At 41.3% G+C, this 13357-nt stretch overlaps 1 protein-coding gene across 3 annotated transcripts in view; it reads left to right on the forward strand.

Annotated features, from left to right (window-relative positions):
• The first annotated feature begins 436 nt into the window (after nt 1-436).
• The window catches only part of Atg18a (Autophagy-related 18a), a 42804-nt gene continuing 29883 nt past the window's right edge, over nt 437-13357 (forward strand). Inside the window, exon 1 of one of the 3 annotated variants that reach the window (XM_019060835.2) lies at nt 437-892. In XM_019060835.2, coding sequence (XP_018916380.1) covers nt 822-892 — 71 coding nt within the window. In that variant the 5' untranslated portion in view covers nt 437-821. The remainder of the gene's footprint in view (nt 893-13357) is intronic. The other 2 variants (XM_072296925.1, XM_019060836.2) reach the window with 2 other exon arrangements.

Consider the following 13357-nt stretch of genomic DNA (forward strand, 5'->3'; position numbering starts at 1 on the left):
CCCAAGTCCACTAAGATTTGAGTGAAAGAGCACTTAAGTGAAAGTGGGTACCTTTAGGTACCCATAAGCTGACCTTATTATGGGAAGAAGTGAGCTTAGGTAAAATACAAGGTTGCCGTGTCGTTGAAACTTTGCTGCTTTACTTAGCTTGAACTTGCTCAGTGATGTTTTGCCAATAATATTATTAAGTAGAGCACTTGAAAGCTGGAATAGTCAATTAGGATCTAGACGTTGAAATGAGGACTGGAAGGCAATTATTAGTAATTGTTGGACATAATTCGTCCGATATTTTATCCAGATTTTTGGCGAGGAATTATCAAAATCCTTTGAATGCTGCAATCTGGCAATGTGGAAGGAGGAACTACTGAGGCCTCCGAAACAAAGAGTACTCTACTCGTGATAAGAGAACGCGTAGCGAATTTTTATGTTGAGCGAGTCCTCTTGAGTCAGCTGATCACTGTTGTGTTTGGGTTTTCGTTCGCGATTCGTAAGCTGTCTCAGTATTCGTCAATATGGGAAAGAGCGTTTTTGTCGCAAATTAAAGTTAAATAACGAAGTGTTTTTCGGGTCTCACATTGCCACTCGTCAGATCTGATTATTTCAAGTAACTATTTGCAGTTCGCGATAGCTTCCAGTTATTGTTATTCATCTGTGATACACTTTCGTCCGAGCCTTTTGTTGTCAATTTATCAGCTCCAAGAACCTGTACAAGCGCCAAGGTCGCTACGGAGTTCGTACGCAATACAAAGCAGTTTTCGATTTATTTTGAATTTTATAAACTTTAGATGCTCAAGTGCAAACATTAAATTTAAAACAGACCAATGAACGTGACAAATTACAGGACTGATGCCAATAATGTCGTTAATTTCGTTAATTTTAATCAGGATTGCACGTAAGTGAAGCCTATATTTGTATCTCTTATCATCTTGTTTTGGTTTATGTCTTGTAATGCAATTCAAGAAATTCATCTTGGCAAATTGGAGGAAATCTTAACTCATTGCATGTCCCTGTTGGAAGATTTCAAGGGTTCCACCAAGCACACGAAATTAATGTCTTAAAATTTAAATGCTTCTTGTGTATGAAGAAAACTTCGTATCAACTTTTACTCCATCATTTTAATTCTCCGCAATGTTTTGCAATTGCCGTATACACCATCCCTCATTGTTTTATCAAACCTTCGCATCGGAATTCCAACATTCCCTGGCAGCTGTCCTTGTTTTTGTAGAAGTTTCTCATCTCTATTTAGAGACGAGCTTCTATCAAGACCATTGTTTACATACTGCGTTCTGTGAATTATTTACGCCCATTGTACTTGAATTCTTTGTAAACTTGTTTTTTCGACAAGCTTTAGATGGTGCCTCAGTAATGTCCCATAAATTATAGTTAAGTTGTCTCTTTAGAAGAACAGAAGTTACTCAAGTGCCTAGCTTCCTTTGTCTTGCAACCCAATTCATTCTGAGTACATATACTGGGTTTATTCTAAAAGCCCAATCCATACCTGCACAGTTTTAGTTTTGCCAAAGCCTTTGAAGGTGGGTAGAATGTATAGGTTATGTAAAAAATCTAAGTCTAAATATTGGTAGGGATGTCGATACTTATCCGATACTTGCAAAGTATCGATACTTTCGATCGATACTTAACGATACTCGGCATCGATACTCCACGATATCGATACCATGCAGTATCGATGCCAAGACCCCAGTATCGACGGTATCGATACTTAATCTGATTTGGCCATGAAGAAGGCCTCTTTTTCTTTTTTAAAAAATTCTCTCCCCACTATTTCACCTTCAAGATGCACTGTGACAAACGACGGAGTAATCAAGTTTCTCAAAATGATTATACTTCAATAAAAATGTTAAAAGCTCAGTTCGATAAGTGTAGTTAAAGGCTCAAAATAGCTGACTAAGGACGCGAACAGGGCTTTTTCGAGAGAGGCGTAAATCATGGCGGAATTTAACGGCCGACAGACATACGCACACTCAGAATCACGGCATAATTCAGAAATAGTATCGATGGTATCGATACCTCATAAGTATCGATACTTCAGCTCGATGCTCGATACCGGTATCGATGCTTAGAGTCGATACCAGTATCGATACCGAGTATCGATACTTCCCTGAGTATCGACATCCCTAAATATTGGTTCATTCATTAGCACCCATACATTATTCCTTATTGACTTGACACTGCAATCTTCAATCATTATACCAGGGCTATTACCACTGGTTTCATTCGGATCTCCATTTTCCTATTGACTGACTAAGGTAAACCGATGTTTAACAATCGATCCGTGTAACTAATTTCCATTATATTAATGAAAGTTGAAATCATGTGAAGATGGTGTGATGCTAGTTTCTGTGAGTAACTTTTCATATTGATCCAACCCATGCAAATTCTAGGAATGGTGAGATGTAATTTGGCTGATGGCTCTGTTTAAAATCAACCCCACACATCATGTTAATCTTCTAAATATCAGGACTGAGTGGTTGCTCAGAGTTCTCATCAGCTGCGTTGGCTCTTGTTTTCATTCAAGCTACTGCTATGCAGTTGTTTAATAGGGATTGAGGATTGATTACCTCACAATTGGGCTGCAGTCAATCCTTGATCGCCATTGCAAGGGGAATGTAATCAAGTGCCAACCTAGCTGACAACTTGTCTACCATTATGTGTACAGAGGTCCTTTTCTATTTTCACCTGTATCATGCAAGTAGAGGAGATGCAGAACTCATTGGCAAGATAGTCTCTACATGACTTGGTCTCTAAAAATTTTAACTACTCTTCAGGGACCGAGTGTTACCTAGTCCTAAATCAATCAGTCCTCATTCAGAAATTCTTCGCAACAATGCAACTTTTGCTGTTTATTTAACCCATTCACCGTATAAACAATTTGACCAGTTACTTAAAGAGCAGAATTATGCATCGTAGGATGGCAGAAAGCCTTTTCAGCGTCAAATCTGAGGTCTTTCCATGAGTTCAAAAGTGAATTTAAGTTATGATCAGTATATTTTTCTCAACATTTATTGGAGGACCAGGAATGTTAAACCTCAAACTGCCAGCAAAAATTGTCAGTCAGAACTTTAATGTGTGACCGGTGAAATTTTCAGGATGACGAATGAGGTCCAGGCTCATTATGTATGAATCTTAGTTAAATGTAACCAATCGGTGATAGGTTTCAATCAACCTCGAAGTCTGGTTTGGGTCAGTTTGACTGTGCTTCAGCTTGGCTTGAATATTTTATACACTTCAACTGTTTGGAACCCGAACCCTGCCCAGTTTGTTATTGCACATCATTAAGAGAGGTTTAAAGGAGACTCCTCCTCATAAGTAGAGGTTCTTAAGGTCCTCCTCTGCAGGATTGCATTAACAATAAATCTATGACTATTTGCTTAGGTACTTGTCTGGCTCAACCACCTGGGCCCGATAAATCCAACATGCTACGTGTTCCAAAAAAAATCACAAGTCAGCCTCCTATGGTGTAGTGGTTGTAGTGCGAGCTTTATGATCGAGTGGTCCTGGGTTCGATTCCTGGCGAGGCGACCCGAGTTCGATGGCCTCAAACAATGGTTGCCTGGGACTGGTTGTACGGACGGAGGGGGGATGGGACTGAAGCGCAAGGATTAGCCCTCATGGGTTATTTGAAGTAGTAAAAAAAAAAAAAGTGCTGTTTGGCCGAAGGTTTTCATGCAATCCTGAATTTTTTCTTCTCTTACTTCCGAAAAATGTCCTCACTTTCCCAGATCATTCCAAGTGATTACCTTTTTTGGTGGTTTTTTTTGTTTTTTTGTTTTTCTTTGTTTTTTTTGCTCTTCACTTGTGAAAATTTCCTCACTTATCTAGTTGTATTTCCTCATGTTTCACGCGATCCACGGAGGCGTTTTTTCTCTCCGGGAAATTTTTTCTCGCATGCCTTAAAATTTTGCTTACGGCTATTTTCTTCCGCATACTTAACAAACAAGAAAAAGATCGTCGCGTAGTAGCTGTCAGGATTGTTCTAAACGTCTCCTGAAAAGTCAAAAAGATCGATAAATCGTCGAAATTTTCTCCGAAAGATTTTCTCGATGTCGTTCTGGACAACAATTTCCTTATGAATGTCGCAATCCGCGGACATGTGGTCATGCAGTCACGTGGTATCACGCGAAAATGAAGGAAAATCTTAGTTTTCGCCCGTCTCAAGTCACTGACTTCCATTACTGCAGGTACTAAGCTCGCATCGTTCGTTAAATGCGGAAATCAAGCGCACAACCATTCGAACTCCGGAGTAGGTATGTGGTATCCTGCAAAAATGAAGGAAAATCCCCGCTTTTCGGGTGACTCGAAGTACTGCCGTTTATCAATGTAGCGATATTCATGGAAAAATGCGCAATTTTTATATTTTTACAAAACCGCTGGGAAAATCACGTATTTGCCGCGATACTAAGTTGAAAATCACGTGTAACATATTAAAGTTCTTGATAACCGCTGGAAAAATCGTGTCTTTTTTTAATTTTCACGGAAATTTGCACAGAAACGTTTTATGAATCTACACGGTTCATGAGGTATACCAAGCGCGCAACTATTTTAACTCCGGAGTAGATATATGGTATCACGCGGAAATGAAGGGAAATGTTGGCCCTGGTAAAAATTGGCGATAGGAGCTGCGTTTCAAAATACCATAGGAATTCTTATAGCCGGCTAAAGATGGCAATAGAAAATCATATAGCTGGCTGTAGAATGCGGAGCAAATCATATAGCCGGGCTACACGAAGCGATAAAAAAGTATGCAGCCGGGCTGTAGTTCCTATCGCCGGGCTTTACACTTTATCGCCATCGGCTATAAAAGGCTATAAGAAATTGTGTAGAAATTCGTGTGCTTTGGAAATCATTAAGTTTTATACGGAACCACCATAATATTTACAAAACACACATTATATTTTCCTTTGATACATATTTTTTCATCAATTAAAATGAGAATAATCCATACAGGATGTGCAAACATTTCAAAATCATGAGTTGAAAAACGCTGACTCCGCAAGATTATATTGGAGCCTAACACAGAGCGGAGCGGTGTGCTGCCAGCGATAAGCGCGCACTAGCGCCTACAAACCTAACAGGGATACTTCACGCATGGCGCAATGCGTGAAGTATCCCTGTTAGGTTTGTAGGCGCTAATGCGCTTTTCGCGCTGGCTGCCCGCCCGCCGCGCCGCAGCGTGCCACGGCGCTTGAAGCAACTATTTCTCACCAGAGGTATTGCACAGTATCATACGAAATTGAAGGCGCTCCAACATATTAGGAATGGCAGGCAGCCTTCAAAAGTACGGTGCTTTCCGCGCAAATTAAATCAAGATACTGCGGCCCAAAAAGAGAGCGGTAGTCCAAAAACTCACTAAGTCCTAGCATCCGTAATTAGTAACATTTAGCACCGCTGCCACCCTTTCCACCGGGCGTCCCTTCGTTTGTTTTACCTAACCGCTGAAAAAATCGGTTTCAGGAATTTTAGTCCAATTTTTTTTTTGTCCTAGAGAATTTTGGTCCAACAAATTTTCTGGTCCGATATTTTTCGGTCCAATCTATAAAATGACCCTGCGTTTTAGGTCCAATCGCTTTTTTTTTTTTTTTGTCCTTCATACTAATTGTAAGTTTTTCATTTCGACCAAGAACATTGCTAAATAGGAATGGGTTACATGAAGTATTATAGTGACAAGTGAGACAAATATCAACAGTCGTACGTTGGGATGCATATTAGTTGTAGAAAATTCAAACATGTGGTAAAACTTTACATTTTACTTAGGTATGAGAAAGTACACATGGAGGATTTAAGAGGAAAATAAATTACAGAAAAATATCCAGCTCTCGTCGCCAGATAAAGTGTAATTTGGTGCAATATCTAACTTTGGTTGTCCACTCAAAAGTGCATCTCAATGCACTCACTTTAAATTCAGCAGAGTTAGGTGTTTCAATTAAAGCCCTTCTCATCTCATTAACCTTTGACACAGTAACTTCTTCTCAGCGAAGATCAAGAACGTTATCTCAAATTAAGCCGTGTGTTCCATAATAAATTCTTCAAGAGGTTAATTATTATGTTAAGTAAGTCATGCTTCTTACCACCGTGTTGATGCATTATAGTTTTATGTGTACCAACTTTGCCATGATTCCTGTGGAAAACTTTCTGCATGAATTCTGATCAAAGTAATTAATTGCCCCCGGCGTTATACATTTTAATTGCCGAATTGAATTTGTAATTCTCTAGAAAACACTATTTAAAAATTACGCGATGGCTGCCCATGGATCCTCCCATGGATGGATCCTCGCCATTTTAATTTGCGGCCAAAATATTTTATTTTGTCGAATGTGGCTGTTTAGAATATTCCCGTGCCCTAAATTGTGATGCGATGCGCACTCAGATCGTTGCTGTCTGCTATCAGGTTTCATCATACTTCTTCGTGTAGAGACCTCCTCGGATGTTGATTTTTTTTCTGTTTTTTTTTTTTGCCCGCATCTATGTTTCTTGTACTTTTGTACTTAAGGATAAACTGTTGGCGTGAGCTCATTTTGTTTTGTAGAAAAATTTGAATAGAATATTTTATCTCTTCTTTTTACTGACCTTCACATCAGCGTAGCTAGAAAAGGGGCAATTTCGCCTTCATAGAGATCTAATGGTTCAGAGTGGCTACACGCAGTTCTAACTTTTTCATGAGGAGGAGGGGGCGCAGAAACAAATCCAGCAATTTGGCAACACCGGATTTCCTCCATTTAAACCTATGCTAAATAATCGATACATTTCCATAGGTTTAAATGGAGAAAATACAATGTTGCCAATTTGCTGGATCGGCCTTTGAGGGGGTGCTAGCCTTCCCAGAGGGCCGTCCCCGAGAACCCCCGCTGCCAGCTCTGCCGTGCTTAGGAAGAACGTCCTATGAACTTTCAGCAACGCATCTCACGATTCTCGGGCGACTTGGCTACGGTGTCGAAGTGACCATCGTTAACTGGCTCTTCGCAAATTGTGGGCGCACCAATTATAATATCGGTTGATCCTCGCGCGGCGGCCCCCCCTTCCCCCCTCCCCGGGGCCACATAAGCGTCGCATCGGTAAGGTCTGTCGGTTTGCGCGTCGCGGCGCTACCAGGTCCATGAAAGTAATCAGTCAAGGTTGCTGAAGTACGTACAGCCTGCATTTCAATATTGATCTAGGAACTCGATATTCATACACACACTTGGGTACCGCGCCGATGCCAGTCAGTTGTCAGTGTTGGGGTTCTTGATTATTATAGTGTAACTCCGTATGAGGACGTCCAAGGGGGGAGGGGGGGCGGGCAAGGTTATGGAAGTGTGTCAAAAGCTCTGTAGATCAGATGCTGTGTATCTCGACGTATGAAATGTTGCTCTTCCTACTCACGAGTGCACTTCGGAAAATTGAGAAGTTGGATTTTCGGGAAAGCAGCACGTCAATTTTGATATTACCGCATCGATTTTTTTTAATTTTCATTGCAAAAAAAATATTTTTTTAAATCCCTTCTAATTCTTTAAGTTAAACATTTTCACGTTCAAAGCCCCTAATTTTCAACTATGAAATGCCAAAATTAGATCTCTAGTTTTAAAAAATGGCCTAATAAATCAAGTAAGTAAAGAAGTGAACATCTTAATGATAGAACATCCCCCCAACGAGAGTTCACAGGGGGCCTTGACCCTTCACTTGAGTGACTATCAAATTATTTTATACTCAATTACTCGTTTATATTTCTTATTACCTGCAGATACTCTTAAGAAATTGTCAGATCGGAGCAGTAAACGCACTATTTTAAATTCATGGTTTTGGTTACTAAGAAGCGGTCGTAAAAACCTTGACGTTGAGAAGTGGATCCATGTTATTTCCACATAGCGTCAGCGGGCTGATTATTGAAATCGATAGACAAAGCGATAGACTAAGAAGACATAGGGAGTATGGAGCGATCCTATTAGTTGGAATGGGTGGCTCCTCTAGACTAAGGTCACTAAGGGAGAAAACGATGGACTAACTGTAGGTCTTCTCTTGGGTTGCCTTAAGTTAGTCTATCAGCTACCTCCTTTGTCCATTGCAACCATCCGCTTCCACCAATAGGATCCATTTACAGCCCTCATGTGTGTTTTGTCTATAGTTTTGTCTATCAATTTCAATAATCGGCCCGCAGTTCCGTAAACTCTAAGATGGACTCCGACGTGTACCCACTCTATTTTCCGTGCCCGTGCTTGGGAGTTTTAATGCAAGTATTTCGATCTGAACGGTGGATTTCTCTTTTCTCTAATTGTCAGTCAAATAATTATGTCTCAGTCCAAAGCGCTCTCTTTCTCTGCCTAACCGCCCGTTCGTGCTCGGAAAGCTTAGATTAAGTTGAGAGTAGTGCACCAGTACCACTGCCGAGAATGAATCACTCTTACCAGCTTTCAAAGGAGAAATTGTAATTTTTTTGCCCGCCTCCTCTTCGGTGTCCATACGTACTCTCGCTTCTCAGCGACAGGGGAAAAAAAAAAACAAAATCCTTGATGTCATACACATTCGACTTTTTGGTGGAATGACTTTTTGGATTTTTTTTCGTCACATCATGCGTCAGTCATAATCCGTTCACTCAAAAAGAAATGAACAATAACATTACAAAAATTAATACGTGTACATTTTTGGCTCAATTTTTATCCGAAAAAGTACATCTATTTGTCCTCAGAATTTTCCTTCCGCGCGTGCGCATGCGCACAAGACGTAAAGGATGTACGTGCGTGTTAGTAAGTGAGGGGGGGGGGGGGGGGGCTATACAGTTATCTCTCCTAGTTTTATGGCACCCGAACAGCCATAGCTCGCGACATGCATTAGTGAGAAGGCGCATTTTGTGTTCGTGCCTCACCATACGAAATGACGCGCGACAGGGTGCGCTGATGACTCTACCATCATAGTACCTCTAGCTCTTTCTAGTATATACCTACAAGTTCAAATACAATGATTCTCCGTCATGTAGGAATGGAGGGCACAGTGGCATACTTCACTTAGGGTGATTTTTTAGGGAGAAAGAGTGGAAGGATTCCACCTTTTTCTATTTAACTCGCAGGGTTGCCAGATAGTGCGATAAATGCGAATATTTTACATGGGTTTGAACTGGGAAAAGTGCTGAAAAATGATTTTGTCTGGCAACAGTAGAGTCTGGGAGGGACGAGAGGATCACATTTGGAGCCACTTACGGAAAACGACCGTCCAGTTATGGAAGTTCAAAGTATCCTTTTTTCTATGAGTCCCGCCATATTCAACAGATCCTTTGCCAATCAACCAGAGAAGAGGCAATGAAGGAATGTCACCAACCCCATTTTTAAGGCTACAGATGGGGACTCGCCCCTCAAGTTCTTAAGCTCTTCTCTTCTCTTTTTATTCCTGTATGACATAGAAATAGTAGCACTGCAAAACCTCAGCAACCCCAGCAATTTGTTTCCTAACTGTTAAACTCGGTCAATTTGTCGGTTAACATTCATTAGCCTCTGGCGTTACTTATAGAGTTGAATTTTTTATAGAAACCTCTCAAGTACCGTGGTTGGTCCCAAGATCGTACTTGCTTTTTAATCCATCGAAACAAACTCTGATCTAGCTCTCAGAAGATCAAATTTTGAAATGACGGTTCCTTTAATCATCCAAACCGTAAATTAAGCGATATCATGAACCCCCCTGACAATACCGTAAGTAAATTGTTATCTAAGTAATGTTTTGTTTTGTTGCGCTCCGGCCGAAATGAAGTCATGTCTGCGAAGCAACATAATGAATGATTCAGCAACCCTATTTACTTCAAATGACGCAGAGAAACGTGAACAACACAGAATATCCTCCTCGAAGTATGTAAATATATACTTCTTAAAAAATGGATGTTTTGATCGCGTCGAAAGAATTTTTGTATCGTGTTTAGTTCGTCGACCAGTAAATGATTACGTAACTGTTTATCACCTCTCTTCTCATGATAGCAATTTGAGTGCAGTATTCATGTCCATTTGAACGATCAAAACAATGAGCATCTCCTCCCACCTCATATTTGACGTATTTTCTCTCTCCCAATAAGTAAGGGGACCATTTACTCGAGGAGGAACTATGAACGTCGTAGTGGCTTTCTTTTTCCCGATGTTCCTAGATGAAATATTTTCATAGCCTGCCGGATGACTATTGAATCGATAGACAAAGCTATAGACATAGAGGAATAATAGGGAGGATGGAGCAATCCTATTGGTCGAAATGGGTGGCTCCTACACTGCCGTGCTAAGGAAGAACGCCGTATGAACATTCAGGAGTTGCCAAATTTCCCTTGATAAAGCGTGCATTTTTGACAACATTTATGCATATTTTTCCTTGAAATTTTCAGACACCTTAGATTAAATTGCGTACAAAATCGTCAGAGAGTTGTGGAAAATAATATTCGCAATTTTCCCTGTAAATTTGGTTTTTATCGCAGAAAACTTGGCAAAGTCTGAAGGCTCATACGGCATTTTTCCTTAGCACGACAGTATAGACCAAAGGAGAAAATTCTGGACTTACTCTAGGGTCTCTTGTGGGTCGCCGTTACTTAGTCTATTACCTACCTCCTTTGTCCATTGCAACCACCTGCCTCCACCAATAGGACCCCTCGATATCTTCTCTGTCTAAAGCTGTGTCTATTCATTTCAATAATCAGCCCACTGGGCAGCTAAAATGGGGTCCCAAAAATATTTTGTCTGTGGATGGAATTCAGTGAACTTGCTCTTGCAACAGGTTAACGGGAAAATCAAGCGAGCGGATGGGTCAAGATCAAGAACCGCCACTCGACACCACGCCGCGCCTTGATATTATGCTAAGTAGATGCATGGCACACGGCATTAACACAGCCTCAAGATTAAAGTCTTGCTTTCTTCAGTCTTTGTAGATGAACTTCTCAGATCGATCACGTTTGGCTGAGTTAAACAAACTAAAATCAACATTTATCGAATCGGCCTCCAGTGTTCGAAACTCACAGGCGCCAACGCGCCAAATGCGCCAAAAAAATCGGCCATGGCGCCTTAAAAATGAAGGCTCTGCGCCAACGTGGCCCCTGAAAACTGCCCCCTAAAAATCTGAATTTTCATATCAGGTGATTATTCGAAATTTTCAGGGCTACAAAAGGAAGCTTTTTCTATTCTTCACGATTCCATCCTTTGTGCTTTTGTCTTCCCCAAGTACAGCTACTTACTAGTTCTGTTACGAAAACATCTTGCATCTAACTTTTCACTAAATGCGCCGTAATATATAGGCAAAAAGTCAATTTGGCCCCTAAAAAATCTTCAATGGCGCCTAAAAATCGGGCTTGATGCGCCACTTGGCTCCTAAAACTCAAATGTGAGTTTCGAACACTGTATCAGGCTAACTTAGCTCCTCCTTGTATCTCAGTAACTGTTCCCGAGGAGGAACAATGAGGCGGAAGTGTTAGCTACTAAACAGGAGTCATTGTCAGTAGGAGACTTTCAGAATAAATTTGGTGAGATTTTTGGCTCGGCGGCAAAATGGTCCAAAATCTTCCCAGACCAAGATGAAGTAATTTTTGCAGGACGCATTTACTGTCAATGCAAAGTGGACCAAGAAGGATTCAATCTTCGAATCCAAGAAAAGTCAGTTTAGGAAATTTTAAACTTTCATTGAACTTGCAATCCTGCTAGGGATCCGATTGTTTCCCAATCCGAATTCGATCCAAATAATAGTAATGACGTAATCTCTTTCAATACTACAATGAGGATGAATCGATGTAAGTGTATCGTTGCTCAGTGCCATACTGCCGTGCTCTGGAAAAACGCCGTATGAACATTGAGGCGTTGCCAAATTTCCTTTAATAAAACACGAATTACCTGGTAAGCTAATGAATATTTCCCTTCCAAATTTTAAGATGATTTGGTTCCCAATTTCACCTGAAGTACCTGAAAATGTCAAGGAAAAATTTTCATAAATGTCCTCAAAAATGAATATTTTATCGAAGGAAATTTGGCAACACTCGAATGTTTAGACGACGTTCTTCCTTAGCACAGCAGAATAGCACTAATGGTTTCTATTTGATTTAACGCGACAGCAGCATGACCAATGGGACATATTTTAATCGAAAAGAAAGTATCTGTATTGTGGCATGGATCCTGCTTCAAGCATGTAAACTTACGGTCGCAGGGCCCAAGTTATAATGAAGATAGTTCCTTTTGGTTTAACAACTCCAATTGTCAGCGTAGCCGCTCAAGTGTGATGAGATAATTAGACGAAGACGGACGGTGTGTTTCATCTTGATTGTGTCGCTTTAATCGCGGGTAGATCGTTAAAATTTAAAACTTGCGCCTCTACCTTTAAGAGGTTAGTCCGAGCACGTGACGATGATGCGACGCGTTACGTAGTAGTCACTGGCTTTCCGTACGAAGGTTCGATCATCGTTTTTGACGTCGGATAAATTCAATTTTTTGGCGTCAATTGGACAGGACGGGGGATCAGCACTGCCGTGCTAAGGGAAAACACCTTATAAACACGCGAGAGTTCATAAGGGACAATTATAAGGGAGCAACAGTCACCACTCTTTATTTCGGTTGTTGACTTATCTACATGGTGGATGATGAGCTTCGATTGACGTCGTGAGCCAAACAAGTTCCCCAAACTTCGGCTTGTTTGCAGAACGAAACTGCCAACAAGTTCTTAACCATCAACCATGTAGGTAGGTCAACAATACTGCCGCGCTAAGGTAGAACGCCGTATGAACATTCGAAGGTTGCCAAATCGCCTCGGATTCAGAACGTATTTTTGAGAAAAATTATGCGGCTTTTTCTTTGAAATTTTCAGACGTCTCAGATAAAATTGCGGACAAAATTTTCCGAAAAATTTGAAGGAGAATATTCGCAATTTTCCCAGTAAATTAGGTTTTTATCGAAGGAAATTAGGCAGCGTCTGAGGGCTCATACGCCGTCTTTTCTTAGCACGGCAGAATAGAATGATGAAGTCCCGAAAGTAAAAGCTTCTATCATCAGGGGCGTAGCTAGGAAATTTCTCTGGGGGGGGGGGGGCATGGGACCACCTCTCGTGGTGAAGAGAGCGGGGGGTGAGGAATGGAGGATCCCGTTTTTCTGGGGGGGGGGGGGCACGAGATTTCGGGGGGGGGCACGAGATTTCTGGGGGGGCAGGCCCCCCCCCCCCCCAGGACCCCCCTAGCTACGCCCATGTCTACCATACTGCCAAGATACTAGTGGAGAGTTTCTTCTCTCTGGGCTGATTTCGGCCCTTAACGGCATCCATCCTTTGGGTCGGAAAGGTCATTGATAAATTTTAAGAGTCCGTCCAATTCGACGCGATCTAAAGGAGGCCATCAAAATGGGCCTCGGTGCCGCTGTGGGAGCCCGGGCGCGGA

The sequence above is a fragment of the Bemisia tabaci genome, chromosome 2, assembly GCF_918797505.1.
Source record: "Bemisia tabaci chromosome 2, PGI_BMITA_v3".
NCBI classification, from domain to species: domain Eukaryota; kingdom Metazoa; phylum Arthropoda; class Insecta; order Hemiptera; family Aleyrodidae; genus Bemisia; species Bemisia tabaci.